The 19,035-nt window shown below is 35.2% G+C and overlaps 1 protein-coding gene across 7 annotated transcripts in view; it reads right to left on the reverse strand.

Moving 5' to 3' along the window:
* Jarid2 (Jumonji, AT rich interactive domain 2) overlaps positions 1–19,031 on the reverse strand; it is a 44,253-nt gene extending 25,222 nt beyond the window's left edge. For 2 of the 7 annotated variants that reach the window (XM_087346625.1, XM_022076411.2), the window contains exons 1-10: positions 18,227–19,031; positions 17,698–17,843; positions 15,270–15,448; positions 13,756–13,949; positions 13,022–13,169; positions 11,081–11,249; positions 10,362–10,558; positions 9,761–9,992; positions 8,739–8,890; positions 598–5,491 (exon numbers count right to left, since the gene is read on the reverse strand). In XM_087346625.1, the coding sequence (XP_087202751.1) occupies positions 598–5,491; positions 8,739–8,890; positions 9,761–9,992; positions 10,362–10,558; positions 11,081–11,249; positions 13,022–13,169; positions 13,756–13,949; positions 15,270–15,448; positions 17,698–17,822 (6,290 nt within the window). In that variant the 5' untranslated portion in view covers positions 17,823–17,843; positions 18,227–19,031. Of the gene's footprint in view, positions 1–597; positions 5,492–8,738; positions 8,891–9,760; positions 9,993–10,361; positions 10,559–11,080; positions 11,250–13,021; positions 13,170–13,755; positions 13,950–15,269; positions 15,449–16,252; positions 16,338–17,697; positions 17,844–18,226 lie in introns of those variants that run through there. The other 5 variants (XM_022076412.2, XM_022076416.2, XM_022076414.2 and 2 more) reach the window with 5 other exon arrangements.
* Between the last annotated feature and the right edge of the window lie 4 nt (positions 19,032–19,035).

Raw genomic sequence — 19,035 nt, forward strand, 5'->3', positions numbered from 1 at the left:
AGACAAGAAGATGATCATGAATGGTAAGCAAAAATTTGGAAGCAAGCAGTTACATGTGGAAGGCGCTGTTTGGCATTCACCTGGAAAATCTTTAGTCAGGACAGCTGGCAATAGTTAGAGATCCAAAATTGGTTCCTTCTGAATACAGGAGAGACCATGTGATGGAATTTACACACAACAGAGTAGGAAAAGCATACACCATTTTATATGATATGGACATGTGTTACACAGAATGATTACCCCAAAAATATAATATTCGTAGACATAAAAAGCAAATGAGGCCACAGACCAGGTGGTAAAATACATAAAAGAAATAAAAGAACAAAGTATCTACTGGATGGCCCGGGGAGCAGAGAGGTGGAGACTTAGACTGTAAGACGATGACAATGATTATAAACTTAAAAAATACAACAGGAACTGAATGTTCTTATAGCTCAGATAATTCCTTATTTTCTACCTGAAATGACAGGAAAATCTAGGGAGGAACAAGCTTCTAAAATTCTGAAGTTTATTTAAGATGTAGGTGGGGGAATATGAAGAGGAGTTAGTGAAAATATTTTACTTCTAAGAATGAACAAATTTAATCCATGATGGTACCTTCCAATACCAATCGTGTTTCCATCTTGAATTCCTACTCTAGTGCGATTGAAGGTAGGTGGTTTAGTGACTAGTTTGGCTCGCATGATGACACGCTGATTTGGTCCTGTTGGGCCTTCTGTGCCAAGTTTGACTGCAACACCTTGTATCAACTGCTGTGTTGGAGCAGCCAATGACACTCCTGTACCAGGACGCTGCAGTGGGATATAAAACAAATGTCCCTCACTGTCATCTTCTTCCTCTTCAGCTACATCTGTCTGTGTGGAGCATTCCATGCTTCGAAGAAGCAGAGGTTCTGGAATGGCTGAATCTGATGTTAATGTGTTTTGAGATGATGTATCAAAGCTGGGTTCATTATCTAAGTTTACTTGAACAGCAATGGATGTGCTACTAGTACATCCAGTTTTCAATGTTGTCATCACAGCATCATTCTGTAACAACAGTAATTGCTGTTGTTGTTGTTTTTGCTGAGATGGTACAAAATTTTCAACCTGTATAGGTCTCATGGTTACTGGAAGTGTTGGTATGATTTGTACTATGGCTGTTGATAAAGGCAAAGTCTGTATAGGTTGCTCGACAACTGGCAAAGTAAGCTGCTGAGATTGGACTGTCTGCATTGCTGATGACGATACTGTTGGTACTGTTGGTGACTGTACAGTCTGTACTGTCATTTGAACTGCTGATGGAGGTGGTGTTATTTCATCATCCAATCGTGCCAAGTCTTCCTCAGATTTTGATGTTGTTGTACTAGATGTTCGACTATCTCTTGCCCTACGTCTGAATGGTGTGCTAATTGGTGGCAGGTCAGGTTCAGATTCAAATGCGTAAACACTGCTTTCATTTTCTGGAGAGAAAGCATTTGCACTTGGAGTCATATCTTTGCGTTCCTTTGCTTTGTGTAGGAATGAACGGCGTTGCTGGAATATGGACTTTTTTTCCCCTCCACGATCCTGCAGAGGCTGTGACTTGATGCTATGATGAGTAGTATTTCCTTCCTGCTTCTTTGTCTCTGGGTTTAATTTATTAACCTTTTCTTCAATATGTGTGTCTCCTTGTAACTGAATATTATGTGTCAACTTCTCCTGATTACTCCACTGGTTTCTGTCTGTTCTACTGCACGAAGGCCCCAACAGAACAGATTCATTTTCAATATGCTGAAATGCTGAACCTGAACTTATGTCCCTTTGGAATTTTCTAACAGTAGTTTCTTCTTTGCTAATATCACCTTCATTTTCTTCCTGATTTCTTGTACTCATTTTACTTCTTTGATGACTATTAGGAATTACACCCACATCAATGGACCCTAGTTCTTTGACTAGTGAACCAGCTCTATTTGAGTAGGATCTCAAATCTCTTCCTTCATCCAACATCAACAAACTCTTTACAGAAGACTTTGCATTACTAGGAGCAACATCACGTGTCATCTTTTTGAAACTGACATTAAAATGAGGAGTTACTTCTTGCAATTCAACAATTTTCTGCTGAAATTCATCCCTTAAGAATGAAGAATTTTTATCAGACTTGTACAACTGTTCACCAACAATCTCTTTCAAGTATGAGGCACCTTTCCCTGATTTCACCACTTCTCCCAAGAGGTTAGCCCTGTAATCACATTCCTTGCTTTCTGTACTATGCATAAAATCAACGGTGTTTAAAATTTCCTGATCTTCCATGATTGGCTCTATGCACTTATCAAACATTGAATTTTTAGAATCTGCTTCTTCTATGTAACTTTCATTCAGCCATTTCTCAATCTGTTCATTTGACATATTCATTTTTGCTTTTACTTTGTCTCTGAATGTAGGTTCCTGTATGTTTGATTTGGCAAGGAATCCCAGTGTTTGACTTGAAGAGACATTTTCAACTCTTCTGAGATCCACAATTCTCAAATGTGTAAATTTGTCTCTGTTTTCATTATCACCTTTTGTTGTGGCTGCCTTTTTCACTGATGTCAATCCCAATCTGTTTACAATTGGCAGATGACTGATCATGGGTGCTTCAGTTTCAACTGGTTTAGGAAGGGCATGCTCAGATCGCATTTTTATCTTACTGCCTTGCTTCAAAACAACACCACTGACAGGCAAAACTAAGTTAGGATATTTTGATAAAGGTTCTTCTATCTTTCTTGACACCTTTTCCCTGGAAAGATTCTTCAATACTATATCATCTTCAGAATCACTGCTGTCATCCAGAGCATGTTTTGGGGAAGTTAAAATTCCAGTGTGCAACATTGCATGACTGTCAACATTAGTTTCAGTCAATGTGAGAATACTTGCACTGACTGGCATTTGCACATTAGGCAATTTCTTTTCAATGTTAAGAACAGTTACTTTGTTAGAAACATGCACAATTTTACTACTGCTAGTCTGCTTTTCAGTTTGTACCATTTCTAATTCAGTTTTCACAGTTTGTGGTTCAGTTTTTGATTCCAATATATTTCTTTTCAGGACATGTGAAGACTGTGCAATGTCTACTTTATTATTACCCATGATTTCATTTACAAGTCTACTGTTCAAAATTTTCACATTATTTGACATGTTCATCTCGTTATGTGGTTCTAGTTTCTCATCTTTGCTACTACCTACCTCACCAGTTAATTCTTCTGTCGTTATGATTATTTTACCCTTCATTAATGGTTCTACTCGACCAAATAAAATGGAATATTTTGTTGCCTGACCTTCTAGGAGCTCATCTTTAGCTGTGACACATTCTGACTTTGGTTGTGTGTTATATGTTAAATACCTGTCATCCCTCAAACATTTTGAAAGTTCACTTGCAGTACAACAAACTTTGCTCTTTCCTGATGGTATTTCTGTTATCTTGGTGTTAACATTTTCATCCTTCCTCTGCAGTTTTTCCACATTCTTAGGACAAATCTCACCATTACCAGGTGCTATTTCTTCATTTGTAGTACTAAGAGCTTTCCTCTGCTTAGACAGTATTTCTTTGTTTTTTGTCAGAATATCATCTTCAAACTGTTTATTCTTGCTAGTCCCATGTTCATTCTTCCTTTGTGAAGCTTCTTTATTCTCAGAAATATTTCCTTCACTCTTTCTGCTTGATATTTCTTCAGTATTGGCATTAACATAAATGTTACTTTTTACAGATAAGATAATCTCTTCACACTTCTTTGATGGTATACCTACACTTTTGGTAATAAGGTCCTCTTCACAGTTCCTATTTGCTACTTCATTACTCATAATACTAGAATTTTCACTCTTCCTCCGTGCTACAATTTTCTTCACCTTATTCAGATCATCTTCTGTTGTCTGCTGTAATATCTTTATTCTCTTAATATCAACTTCTTCCACTTTCTTCAGTAATGTTTCATTTGTTTTGGTTATAAAGTGATCTTCCTCACAGCTTGTTAGTATCATTTCTTTCTTCTTAATATGAAGCTCATCTTCAGCCTTTTTGAATGACACTTCTTCTGCCACAGCACCAACTTCATCACTCCCTTTTAGAGGTGCTTCTTTAGACCTAGCATTACCACATTCTCTGGTCTTTCTGTATATTTCTTCATTCTCGGTATCCTCTTCACCCTTTCTGTTAGAAATGCCTTGATTTCTTTCAATAAAATCACTCTTTTTTGAAGGCAATTCTTTACATTTATTAAAAGTGCCTACTTCATTCTTCCCCTGTAATATCTCTTTTTTCTTATTATTATCAACTTCATTCTTTTTGAGCAGCTTTTCTTTGGATTTAGAATTTACAACTTCACTTCTATGTGGTAGTTCTCTATCTTTAGTAGCAAGATTCTCTTCACTCTTTCTATGAGATGTTCCTATATCCTGTGAGATATTACCATCCTTTTTTCTTTGTGATAATTCCTTATTCTTAGTTCCAACAACTTTTGAAAACTCTATGACCTTGACCTTAGAGACATCATCATTTGGTTGGTGCAGAATCTTTTCATTTCCTTTGTGTGCAGTAGTCACAAGTACTTTCAAAACTTGTTCAGCGTTTTTCTCATTCAGGGCGTTATTCCTCTCTGTATCATCTGAACCCAAAACTGATGCCATACCTTCATTCATGCTAACTTTTTTGTTAATAACTTGAGCCCTTTCTTCTCTTGCCTCACTTTTCTCTTCTACTGAAGTGTCTTTATTAACAACCATTTCCTTGTTTAATTTCTTAATAGCTGAATGTTTCAAAGCCAGTTTCCCAAGTGGCTCTTCATCAGAATCACTGAATGTCTCTTCTGAATGACACGAGTTATCATCTTGAGATTTGGGAAAATTTCTTAAAATTCTTGGGAGAGGAGATGTAGAGAGTAAAGATGGTACTGGCTTGCTCCTCTTAGTCAGGACCTTAGACAATACAGAGTCTGCAGGTGTAATTTCAGAACTTGAAACTTGCTCAATTATGTCACAAGTGCTTTGCTCAGTTGTACCAGAGGAGCTTTGCTGAGGTACTTCTTGAGAAGTTTCTCGAGAACCTCTCCGCAGACTGCGGCGGGGAGCAGACTGAGGCTTCATCTTATCACAATTTGAGTCTACATCAGTTTCCCCTTCCTCATGGGAATGATTATCAACACCTTGCAATCTGGCAGACATTTTCCTTGGCCTCATTTGCAGCCCCAGTCTTGTTCCATCCTGTTTTTTACTCACCAAATTTTCTTTTACAGTAACAGATTCCTTCTTATGCAGAATATCTGGCACTGGTAACTTAACTTTATCAATATTCTTCAAATATTCTGGCTTTTGTACAGGTAGTCTTCTGTTTCTCATGGACAATTTTTTAACATTTATAACTTCTATTTGCTTCTGTTTACCAGCTGCACCATCAGTTGATTTAGATTTCTGTGGTAATGTTGTCTTTGGATTCTCTTTTAACTGCTGAGCTTCTTTCCTTTCTTTGTATGCTCGTGCCTTAATTTCACTTTCTCGTCGCTCTGCAACAAAAACACACATTTCAGAACATAATCTCAAGTTAATAAATTCAGAACATGTCAAAAGTAATACTAGTATATGTCACAATTGAGTAACTGGCAGACACTCTTGCTATGTAATAGAGGCCAAATGTTCAAATATAGAACAAGATACCAACTATCCTGTCTAGAATTTTTGTAGTTTTCTTCAGTCTGTCAAGCAAAAGCTGGATACAGTTCAAAATAGTCCAGGACTGCTTCCTTCTACATCCTTTACAATTCATCATTTGCAGTCATCCTTTCATCCAATGCTATGTAACCTATTTTGTTGGAAAAGTATCGTTAAACAAACCCAAGGAATAAATAAAACAATTTAAAGAACTGCTGCCCATTACTTTTCAAATTCTTTGATGATCTGACATTTTGTACAAATCATGTCAAACTCTTTTCTTTCCTACATAATACTGTTCTTCTGAAAGAAATTTCTGTTAACAATTAATCACAAAAACATTCCTTTATAGCTTTATCATCTTAAAAGTTTTCAACAAAATATTACTTAAAGGATGACAAAGACAAAATAATCTTCTCAAGACAGCGTTGTTCCATATTAGAGAAGTACGTTTAGGCAGGAAATTGAAATGTATGAAATTATAATTTTACCTCTTATTTTATGCGAATGTAAAACTTTCCTGAAGATTTCTGTCTTCTGGGTTATTGCGCTGTGTAGTCTGGTCGATGTTAACCAACGTTTCAGAGGTCATACTGCCTCCGTCATCAGGGCGATAACGCAATAACCCAGAAGACAGAAATCTTCATACTCACCGCTGTGAGAACCTCAAGTCTTAAAACTTTCCTCTCACCCTAATGGAAGAATCTAGATTGGCAGTGTCTGAGAACTACAGAGGGGAATTTAAGTAACAAATGAAAATTACATGATGAGGGGCATCATAATATGTAACCAAGGGAAATGGGATGGTCAAGAGATGAAGCACATATGGAAGAAAGAAGAAATGTGTATATAGTTTTAGTTAGAAATCCTGAAGGGAAGAAACCACTTGGAAAACCTAGGTCTAGATGGAAAGGTAATGTTAAAATAGATCTGTGATTATTTAAAAACTTCCTTACAAGACCAGGGAGTTGTGGAGAAGGAATTTTTGCATCCACAGCAGACCAAAAATATATTCTGTGCAGCTCCTAGGACTATGCAAGGAGGAACATGTAAACAGGGACAGGGACAAAGATAGGTTTTTGCAAACATGTTAATGAACTTCCAGATTCCATAAAAACAAGGGAATTATTCAACTGAGCAACTAGCAACTTAAAATAAAAAAACTTGTACCATTATGGAATTTGTTGTTTACTGGCTCAATGCCTAACACTGGAGCAGGGATAAAGGAATCAAGAGATCAACACTGTATAACTTGAATGTGTTGAAATCATTTTAAAGTTATCCCAAAGCACATGCCCCAAGTGTTCTGCAAAAGACATGTCTCCTGCATGATGCTAAGCAGATACAGTGAAACCTCTATCTATCGGTCCCGGAACTATCGTTTTCCCGGATGCATCGTCCGTTTTGTTCGGTCCCGAATACATCCCATATAAAATAATGTTACATTTTCCCGCTTCTATCGTTCTTCGAACTATCGTTTTATCGCATCGATCGTTCAAAAATCTCAGTCCCGGCCCACAATTTTCCCGCAATGATCGTTTCTGAGAATTTAAAATGCTGGGTTTTGAGATAAATTAATACCGAAAGACGCACAATGTTTTTGGAATACACAGTAGTGGTAACCTGTTATGTCGCCCAACCAGCACAGAGGTGCAGAGGTGATAGTTGGAGCAAATGGCGGTGCTCATTGTCAGAAATTTTACGAGTTTAATTAGGGTGCACTCATATTTCGTTCCAGCGATGCCAGATGGCATGTGCAGTGTGAATTTCTTCACAAATGCTTTTATTACAAGTACAAAGGAAAGGCTGGCGACACTTTTCATTCTTCTGGTTCATCTCGTTTCCAGTGGTTCAGGGTCTTCTACAGCTACGTTTCGTTGAGTTCGGCAGTAATAGTATTTCCATTCTTCCTGTTATGGTCCGCGAAGGGGGGCGGGAGTGGTGAGGAAGACGGCGAATGCGAGCCCGAAGCTGTGCCGAGTTTTGCCGAAGCATTGGCAAACGTGAAGTCGTTCTTTTATGCGCGTAATATTAGTGAACGTGACGAGGAAAACATTCTGAACGTGGAAAGGGCTCTGTTTGGCCCAAAACGTAAAGTTTCGACAAACCAGTTGTACATTAAAGACTTTTTTGGTAAAAAGAAGTAACTTTGAAAGAGAAACATTGTTTTTTTTAAAAAAAATTAATGCTCTCCCGCATCTATCGTTTTCCCGTATCCATCGTTTTATTTTCCCACCCCCGCCGAAAACGATGCATCGAGGTTTCACTGTATATCTGATGTTCTCCATAACAAATAACTTACAAAACAGGAATAAGATAAACTTCCTATTAGAATTAAGTCTATATCATATTAAGCATCCAAAGAATAAAATACAAAGTTTGTAATGAAATACAAGGTTTTGGATTTTGTCTCCTCCTTCATATTATAACCATATAATTAGCAAAAGAATGTGTTTACAAAATTATATTTTGTATGATATAAAAACAAAATTATTAATATAGTATAGACACATTCAAAAAATGGCAGATAAAAAATGGCCCACCAAGTGTTGGAGTGGATGCCACCAGGAAAGAGTAAGACTAAAAGTTAGATGGCTGAAAAGGAATCTATGATGCAATGGCAGGAAGAGGAATAGAAGAACAGTGGACTGATAGAGAAGAATGATGACTGCAAAACTTAGGAAGTTAGTGACATCAAGAACCACACATACATGTAAGGAAATAGTTGCAGGCCTTAAAAACTTTAAAGCCCCAACAAAAAAACTGTAACCTGCAAGAGGGAAATGAGAATTGGATAAAAAGTTCTTGCCAGAGAACAGACTAATGGGAAATACTGGTTGTAAGTGAGAAGATAAAATTAAAATGTACTAAGAAATAAGTTATGAAAAGATTTTATTGGCTCAGTATAGGATCAGCATGTCCAATAAATATGGTGACGAACCTTTGGGTTCCATAAAGGCTGGGAATTTCTTGACCAGCTGAATAACTACAAATTGTTCAAGAGCCTGTACCATATTCTTCATAAGTTAATACACTTATATGTACAACATAAAGCTCTATTTTTAAACAGCTATAATAGAAATCAAAACATTAAAACCTTACCAATTCGTCTGGCATTGGGAAGCTCTGGAAAACTGTCAATGGAGAGTGAATCTTCATCTGCTTCTGCTTCTGGAGTGATCAGCTTCCTGCCCAGCAATTCCATATAAATAGCTGCAGCTTCCTTTGTTTTGCGAGGAGGTCTTGTGTAAAGCCTGTAAAGTTAAATGTAAACCAGTTCAGATGAGTAAAATGTAATGTTATCTACCAGAACATTACTATAGTAAAACTTAGGCAATACAATTTTAATGGAAACAGGAACAAAGGATCAAAGAGAGGCACACTTTGGGATGGCATTACAGATATGTATTACACATATGTAAGAAATCTATCTGCTGTCTTGGTACATGTAACATGTTATAAATTGTGCAAAAATCCACTAGATGGCTAGGCAATTGCAGAAGCTTGCATAACACTTTCGATGATGTATACTTAAAAGGTATTCTTTTGTTGCTGATTTTCTCAAAATGAACAATCTTTTTCAAGTATGTTGTAAGGTATTACACAGATTATGGATATTTACAACTACAATTCAACACATTTTTCATTCATTTGGATATTTAGTGAGATATGCTCAGAAGTATATTTAGATCCCTAAATAAAGCGCGCTTTAAAACTAATTAAATGGAACAAAATTTAAAATAAATATCTGTGTAATACAAATTCCACGTACCAAGTTTTATCAAAGTAAGACAAAGGTCTCAACATATATACGTTAAAATTAATTTAAGAACATAATCAAAGAGATTTTAAAATTACACACACTAAACCAAAGTTAAAAGAGCTCAATAAAATATAATGTACGTCTACCACACAGAGTTTCGTAATTCCCACAGTTTGAGTGATCTGATCTGTGGACATGCTAAAACCAAAAAGTAATATATTAAACCTTTTTTAAACATATCTGAAAAAAGGTGTTATTAGTAAAACTTTCTCCTAAAAGTGCATGTAATATCATATGAGAATAATTCCAGACTTCCAACAAGTTAGTTTAGTTGGTGGTAGTTCTGTCATATGCAACTCACCTTACTTCCGTTTGCTCCTTCTCTGTGGCCTGCTGCTGTTGCTGCTGTGACCTAGTTATCATTCTTGGTTTCATTCTTTTCGATACAATCCGCCTGATGACTTTCCTTGCAAGATGTCGACTAGAAGAAGCATGTTCAATAGGTTTCACTTTTATTTTCTTTGCTAATGGCTGGTCATCATCAGATGAAAAGTCTGATAATGAACTTGCAAAAGTTTTGCTCGTATTTTTTTCTGAAACATTACAAAAAAATTGTGTGAAGTACTATCAGGATCTTTAGCTCTTATTCATTAACCAACAAACATCATAAAATAAACAACTATTTTTACACAAGCATAAGAAATTGCTTTAAATAACATAAACATTGAACTCTGAATTGTAATCAACTTCAGAAATTAAATTTTTATTTAAATATAAAAGTAAAGGACAATCATTTTTCATTTTTCATGGACACACAAAAGCGACCAATACACTACACCAGTAAAATGACTTTTATCTGTCTGAGCTAATATAATGAAGGAACTTTAACTGAATGCAGCAATACACTAAGAGAAATACAAACCATTACAACAGGGAAAGTGTTATGAACAGAGATGACATACCTATTTTCTTTTTCACACCTGGCTTTAAACGAGTTTGTTGCGGTTGTTCTGGTTGCTTCAGAACTCTTTCACTCTTGAGGCCAGCTTCACTACCAGGTGGTAACTGGCCACCACTACGGAGGCCATCTCTCCTGATAGAATTTACAGATGTCCTATTTGTCCTAGTCTTCATTATTGTCTTTTCTCGTGTGTGCATCCTGCAAAGAAACATGGTACGAAATACACTATCACATCACTTTCAACAGCCAGACTTGGTTTCTTAATACAGTACTGAAATGTTCATTTAATATTTTCTTGGGAAACAATAGATTTAAAATTCTAAACTGAAGAAATTCTTAAATACAGGAAACTTAACAATAAGACAAGTAAAATGGGAGTACACATATTTTCCAAATGAGTTTGTTATAATTTATACATGTCACTGGCTGTAACAGTGACCAAAATGTATCCATTACTGTAAAACTGTTTGTAAAAAGGTTGAAATTATATTTTGTAAACTATTAAATAGCATCTATATAAAAAATTCCAAATAAAAGTTCTAGATATTAAATATGCATTTTATGTCCTGTACAAAACAGTGTGATCAGCTGACTTTGAGAAACTAATAAAGTTTGATTTGAACCTCACAGAAAGTATGGATTTCTCTTTACAGCATGTACTCCTTACAGGAAACTCTTACTGTACCAAGTCTGTCTTCTGTAAGATTCCTTAAATCTTACCTTGTCAAAAGGCTAGGTTTTGTTGCACACTTGATTTTCCTCTCCACCATGTTCACTCCTCTTACAGCTTTCTTATCTATGTTACCTCTTGATGGTTTAGTATTCATACTTGGTGGCACTTCCTCATTATGTGCAGAAGAACGTGTTCGAACCATATTCTTTCCTTTAACTAAAATGAGAATTTTGGAACAAATCACAATATCATTTACTCTAAACTACATATTAATTTGTGAAACACATATTTCACAACAAACTACAGAAAATTGTATACTTAAGGTAATTATGCAGAAGCACAAACTTATTCAGAACCCTGATGATGGGGATGGAGATGGTTCCCAAAACTTTGGTCGCATCATGTAACCAACTGATGCGGCTGATTGCCCAAAAAGATTTTACTGAACTTATTCTTATTTTAATTAACAACAATGTTTCTTAACTGCAGACTACACATTGTTGTAAGAGCTGGTAAAATAGTCATGACTGATGGGCAGAAAGGGATCTGGGAAGAGTTGATGTGGGATATTTTGAGGTATATCCTAGCATTTACCAGGAGAAGCTGTGGAAAACCATAAAAACCTTTGATCAGAAAAGTCAGTACCCTGGCCAAAATTTCAATTAGATACCTACAAATACAAGTGTAGAGGATTGCCAACACACAAATTGGCTCAGCAGACAGCACAGAAACTGAATATTAAATAAACCAAAATGCTGAGTTTAAATAGAGATTATAATATAATAACACATGTGACATTTCATAGTTCTGACAACAGAGGTCTCAGAATAATAGCCATCAAAATGGAGCAGAGTAAGGAGACAATATCAGTGCAAAAGGTTTCTGTAAAACTGGATCTGTCTTCCCAGTAGTCAGTCGTAAACAGACACACATATTAAAACAGCAAATAACAGTTACATTTCCAGCAACTCTACTTCTTTCAAATGAGCATGGCCTTATTTTGTTTTGAAAGTGCCTTCCCACTGCTTCTTATTGATCTGTTGTTTTACATATACATTAATTTAATTCAGAATAACTATGGGAATCTCAATGTTGAAAGACAGGTGGAAGAAGCCTAAACAAGAACACTTTTCAGTAGCTGCTGTGTTTATATGTAATCCTTCGATGCCTGAAAATGCAGGTATGTTTACAGAACAAGTGCTTTGTTTTCATTCCAATTCCAAACCCGATACTCCCTATGCTGTTCTGTAGTTTTTCCCCCTCAGGCTCTGAGTGAAGAGGAGAAATTTCCTTATCTTCATCATTGCCGCTGCTGGGAGACAAGTACATGGGCTCTTCATTATATTGGTCTTCACTAATTTAAAATTCATCAGAATCTGAATTGATCATAATTTCCATGATAACAGTATATTGTTAATGTCAGGGTATGAGCTAATATGTTCTGAAATTTATGTCTCACAATGGAATTCACTACTGACCAGAGATAAAACACAACTATAGACTAAACAAAAATGTAGTCAACCAAACACATTAGTCTACAGAACTACAATCTTGGTTGGTCTTAAACTTAAGTTATTACAAGTTGAATGAAAGCAAGAGTGAAATGAATGATGGTGTAACTGCAGAACTGTAGTGACTGGCTTTAGATGCCACTACACTATAATGACAAAAAATGCAGTCTTTACTACTGAAGAAGAAAACTACAAACTTGGAGTTGTCAAATGGTAAAATGTCATGATTACATTGTCACTAGCCTGTTATTGCAGATTTTAAAAGTCTGTATTGTCAAAATTATTTCCATGTTTCATTAAAAAGATAGTGTGCACAGGTACTGACAGTAGTATTGCCAATATTGGATTTAAAGTGTTAACCAATAATCACAAATGGTAAATACATATCACTTCTGAAAATCACTTATAAAAATTAGAATCAAAAGGGCCAAAATTATGAAGATCATGATTAAAATATACAAAATAAAGGGGCTATACCTTTCTGGGCCAACTTATTGAGTGTACTAGCTCTCTGCTTAGCCAGCCTTTGTTCTTGGTACTTTCTTCTCAGTGCTTGCACAGCTGTTGGTGGCTTGCGCCTTCCATCACTTTCTGATCTGTCAAATTTCTTGATAACACCAGAGCACTAGAATCATATAACAAAATGATTCATCTTCTTAACGCATGTTACCTAAGCTTCACAAGCTCACACTGTTATAAATTTAGCACAGTAAAATTCCCATTTCATGTTTCTGGAAAACTCATTCAAACCCTAAGGAAAATCTTAATCTTGGGATAGCAAAAATTCAAAACTACATGAGGATAAATCTTCAACAGAAGGACGTAAAATGGGGGATCCCATAGTACATAAACATTTTTAAATTGAAATATGAACGTGTGCTGATCAATGTGTGCCACAGAAAATTAGTGGCATAACTGATGAAAATATTTTTTACTGAAATGTTGAAAATGTTAAATTTGTAATACATATGTCTGGAATTTATTAAATATGCATTTAATCTCTCCTAAACCACAGACACTTTGTGAGCCATCCTTATTATTGTAGAACCTATTTTCTGTCATCAAAGTGGAATCTTATGGCAAATATTTCATATAAAATATGTTTTATCATAATTAGAACTTATATGTAACACCAAATTACACCATGTTCATACTGATCATGATCTTAAAACTGATCAAATGTCTGTGTTCAAAAACATCAAAGAACTCACTGCTGATGTATCAGTGATATTTCTATCAGTAGATCGCTGCAGCTTGCTGCTTCCCACAGATGCTGAAGCAATTCTGCTATTACGGGTGCTCTCTCTGCTGCACTCGCCCAATGATGAACCTTGTTCCTCATCAAGGGTCTCTTGCACTGTGGCAATGTTGAAGAAATCCAAGTACGGTGGCAGGACTGGAGTTCCTATTCAGAGTATCTTTACACATTAAAAATGTAAGGAAATAAAATATGGTCTACATTGTCTCAAACTGATAAATTGATCAGATCCAATCATAGTACCCCTCTGAAAAATCTCCAATACTCTGGCAGCAGAACCCAAAGCTTTTCATACAGCTAATACTATTACCTGCTATTCTACAAGATTCTGAGACAGTCCTATCAACTTCAAAACTTATTACTGAGGTCCATCTTCATGTTATCCTCATATCACCTTCTCAGTTTACCAAACAGTTGTTTTTCAAGAGACATTTTTTCCCACCGAAATTCTGCAAGGAATCCTTGTTTCTTCCCAATGCTGAGTCACCATTGTTTACTAGATATCATAATTTTACAAATTTCACAAAATTTAGATGCCAATTTGGTACCATTTATGGGAAGACTGTATCTATTAATCTGCAAATTTATCTCTGAAACTTATCAGCACGTTTCAATGACATTTGGTACTGAATGGTCTATGCTAAAAGTTGAAAGGGTAATTAAATTTTAGTCCATACTGGTCCAGTATAATTTATAATTTTGCACAAAGCTCACATATGAATTTATTAATAAAACAAATTTATCTATAATAGAAAAAATTGTGCATAACATCAAACACAGATCTCTGCAACAAAGGACTCCAGAAACACCTTAAATTTACAACATTTTATAGGAGACAAAGCTACAGCCAAACAATTTAAATAAACTAGCCAGTTTAAAAAAATCCATCTGTCCATAACCTCATTCAATCCCATAACTATACAAATATTTGTAGGACGAAGTATTTAAAAAAAGCTAAATGTTAAGACCTGGAAACAAAAATAATATATGCTTTACTTTGCTACCTGCACCTTACACATTATAATAAGTCATTTACTTATTAAATCACAGACCAAAGCTACAAATGTATCCCTAATGATCTCCATTAATTCATCCATGGCAAGTGGAAAAGCCTATTTCTGAAGCCTTGTCTGTAACTCAGTTTGTTGAAGGAAAAATATTTGTTGTCTGCAAGCAGTGTGTTATTGAGTCATTTAATAATTTGATACTAAATAGGCCTAGTGATCTATTTATAGAATGGGCATAAAAGATAATGATAATAATACCAACTTCAGTAATATTTGGGAGTACTTTTATCACCAAGAACTTTCAACTTGGGAAAATAAAAGGCTAGATATCAATAGTTTAATTTTCAAATACACTGAAAAGGTTATTTTTTAACTTTCACCAGGTCATAATATATCATATATATGCTGAACTACTCATGATAAGAAACTACAAACGTAATATGTGCCTGCCATTCCTTACCTCGAAAACAGAGAAATGTAAGAAAATCTTCTGTCTTTGGCCTCTTAGCTGGTATAAGCTCTGGTGATAACACTACACCATTGGTTTTCACTTTATCCTTATCTTTAACCGGAGTCAGTGCAGGACTGCTCATGTTGGAAGAGCCTTGTGCAAACTTCCGTTGCGCATGGACCTTTGTTCTGAAAAAAATAAAATTACTTCTTTATTTCTGTGCTCTGATAGTGAAATGACTTTGAGTTTTGTCTCTGGACTACAATCAGACTTTGTAAAAATTACAGGATCTTCAGATTTTAATGTCTCTTAGATTTCATTAGAGTGACAGGGCTATTAACAGGGCAGTGTCACCTGAGGGGACACCTCTTCAAGCTGGGGAAAATAAATAACACCACTTGTAGAAGGTGTTGCCATGAAACAAAAACAGCATCACATAACCTCTGTGATTGTAAGGCCTTAGCTGAATTACAATTTTGCCATATGGGTAGATATTTCCTTAAAACAGGCAACTATCATGAGATTCTGCTAAGTAGGATACTGTTTCTGTTTTAACATTGTTACTTACCTCTCAAAAAAACAAACAATTATTTCACAATAAGTTGCTTTAACCATATACTTATAATACACATAAACATACACAAAGATACTGAGTAGTACAATTTGTTTCTTCTCTACTTTTTCAAATACTTGATTAGAATATTCTAGCAATATAAGACCACAGGCTTTTGAACATAGGTATGAAACTACATTATTTATATATATAAATAAAATATATACAAAAATATTTTATAGAGATCAGAAATAAGTGATACATAAAACTGCAAGATTGGTATACCATTTTACAAATTATTACAATTAACTGTGCCATTGTTCATGTACAATTAAATTGTTTCATGAGTGTCTATTATGCCTGAAAGTTCAGTTGTTTTTGCTAAACTAACAACTGAATTACAATCTGTGGGATACCAGGATTAAGACCTAATTCTTACATCTCTTCCTTTCCATTCCATAAAAATAACCCTTAATAATGCCATCCTTAACACTATCCTTCTTCCTTGTGTAGTACTGAACACAAAACACAGGTAATGTGCATAAAAAGCCAACAATAAAAGAATACTATGGTAACAAAAGGGCTTAAACACACTGGAGAGAATAATGTACATTGTGCCTGCAATTTACCTGCTGATATGATCACAAAAACATTTTTAAGGAAATAAACAAAAAAATAAACTGGTTCCTTGCAAAGATTTTCTACTAAAATAACAACAGAGATAAGTATTAACATTGTCAATACTGCTGAATCTATATAAGTTAAATGATAAACATAACTAAAGCATGAAACATGTTTCATACTTAGGACTTCTGAGTTCTCGTGGCAGTGAGCATGAAGATGGCTCTCCTCTGGATTGTCCATGTAGTATGGCAGAAATTTACTGTAGTTTCAAAGGTTTTTGCTGTCTCAATGATCAGGGCAATGAGTCATCACCCTGATGATAAAGGCAACAAGTACTTCTAAAACTTTGGTAAACTGCTACCAGACTACTTGGTGCTGCAACACACAAGACCCAGTATCTTCCAACAATACATGACACAGTCCACTATATAAAAATCTTCCTACTATTACAAAACACAAAGGATCACCATTACCACAAACATCCAGCCATGTGACCCAATACAGAGCCAGGTAAAACCCAGTTAACTACCTCTTCCCCTCAGATACATTTTAATATTCCTGTCTTAAACTAAATCTCCAGTATAGTTATAAGGATACTTGGCCAGTCAACATTTTGAGGCACAGATTGGAATAAACTGGATCAGGATAGGGTCCAATGATAGGCTTTAGAGAACATGATAATGAAACTTTAAGTCATAAAAACAGCAAACAATTTGTTGAACAGCAAAGTAACTATAAGCTTTCAAAAAAGAACCTGTACCATAGAGTATGTTAATGAGTAACAGTGTCTGGTTACACTGATGGAATCATGGAATCATATAATTATTTCAGTTATTGTTATTAATGTACGAATAAATCCAGTTGTCAGTGTACCATATAAATATACTTTTTCGGCTCTGTAATGTGATATTAAAAAATAACACGTACAAATATTTGGTTTGTCAAACTTTGTATGTTATTATATTTATTATACTAACTAGAGTATGCAGCCTTTTTCACCTGTCTTTTATGTAATTATACTGACATAATGAGTTTGCTGATTTAGGATAACAATCTTATGTATTCCCACCGACCATAAATAATGATATGGAATGTGTAAAGGCATGTAACACTACATGCTTGCTATTATTTACAGTCATAGTGCTACATAGTTGTTGCTTTATGCACACACAGAAAATATGTTCAAAGTCATCAACTTATTAAGGACTATGCTTCACAGTGTTAGTTATGCTCAAAGGTATATAAACTAGTATTTTATACCTCTTAGGGCTTCCTTGTATGGATTCCTGCAGGATATTCCCCTCCTTACGCCTTCTTTTAACATCACTTCGGCTCACCACCATCTCTCCAGGTTGAGGTCTCAAGTCAAATGCAGAAGCATACATTCACCAAAGTCCACAGTGAATCTAGGGTAATAAATAACCTTCTTTCTTCAATAAATAAACATTATTATATATTCAAATTTCAAGCAAGATACAGGTAAACAGAACCAATATAAAAACAGTGTTCTTATCCTGTATATTATTAAACACTATACACCTACAAATCAACAAAATCTGAATAAAAATATCCAAGTATGTCCCTTCTAAACAAAATGCAGTGATCATTAAACAGTTTCGACTCATGTGCTCCCACAAAACATTTACAAACATGTGTTCAAACAATAGCAATATGAATTCCAACTTGTCCTTTATAAATTTACGAATGCACTTCTATACAATGTTCATCATTAGGAAAAAAACCCAGGTTAATAAATAAGAACATTCGAGGTAAGATATATAATGATTACAATTAACAGGTGAAGAGGGAATATGTTTGCGTTTCAGTTCACTTCATGTGCTCCCCATTCTTTGTTCAGCTCACTATACACAGAGCGTATTCGCTACATATAAAAGTTATCGTAAGTTTCGAACTGTTCTAATTTTTGTTTTGCAATCTGTAACATGCTTCCCTATAATACAAATAACTTTAATATTAAATCGTCACCATCGGAGTTGTTCTTTAGCACAACCATCATGGTTTTTCACGAAATAATGTCCTTACTGAAATAATGCGACGATAATGCATTTTGTCTTCCAGATACTGAAAACAAAGTTTGTGCTTCAAATAAAATAACTTTCATAGACAGCATAAATTACATTTGTTTTACTTCATTATGACACTTCGGTAAAACCTTGGTCGTATAATGACCCGGGCCTACAAGAGTTCAATCACCTGGACCTTGGTTGCGAAACTAAACCATTTCATTCCATTGTTGTGCTTTATCGGTACAGCTATTTGTTCTTGCTAAATATATTTATATTACATCACTTAAAGTTCTTTAAGGTGTTCAAGAGACACAAATATATCTCCGAATTATATCCCCAGACATCACATGGATGATATCCATTTTTGTTATTATTTTGTAGACGAGTTCCGAATAATGACTATAGATTGCGTTGAAACCTCCTTTGACTGTAAATGGTGATCCATGACCTACTCCATTTCAAAATGGGTCAGAATACCTACTCGATTTCCGTGTGTACATTAGAACAGACGGATAAGACGTTCTGTGATTGTCACTTGAAAAGCCCCCCCAAGAAGGGTACATAAGTAACA

This window comes from Zootermopsis nevadensis, unplaced genomic scaffold (assembly GCF_977971745.1).
Source record: "Zootermopsis nevadensis isolate Lab colony 2312 unplaced genomic scaffold, Znev_1.0 Znev_ptg000010l, whole genome shotgun sequence".
Lineage (NCBI taxonomy): Eukaryota > Metazoa > Arthropoda > Insecta > Blattodea > Termopsidae > Zootermopsis > Zootermopsis nevadensis.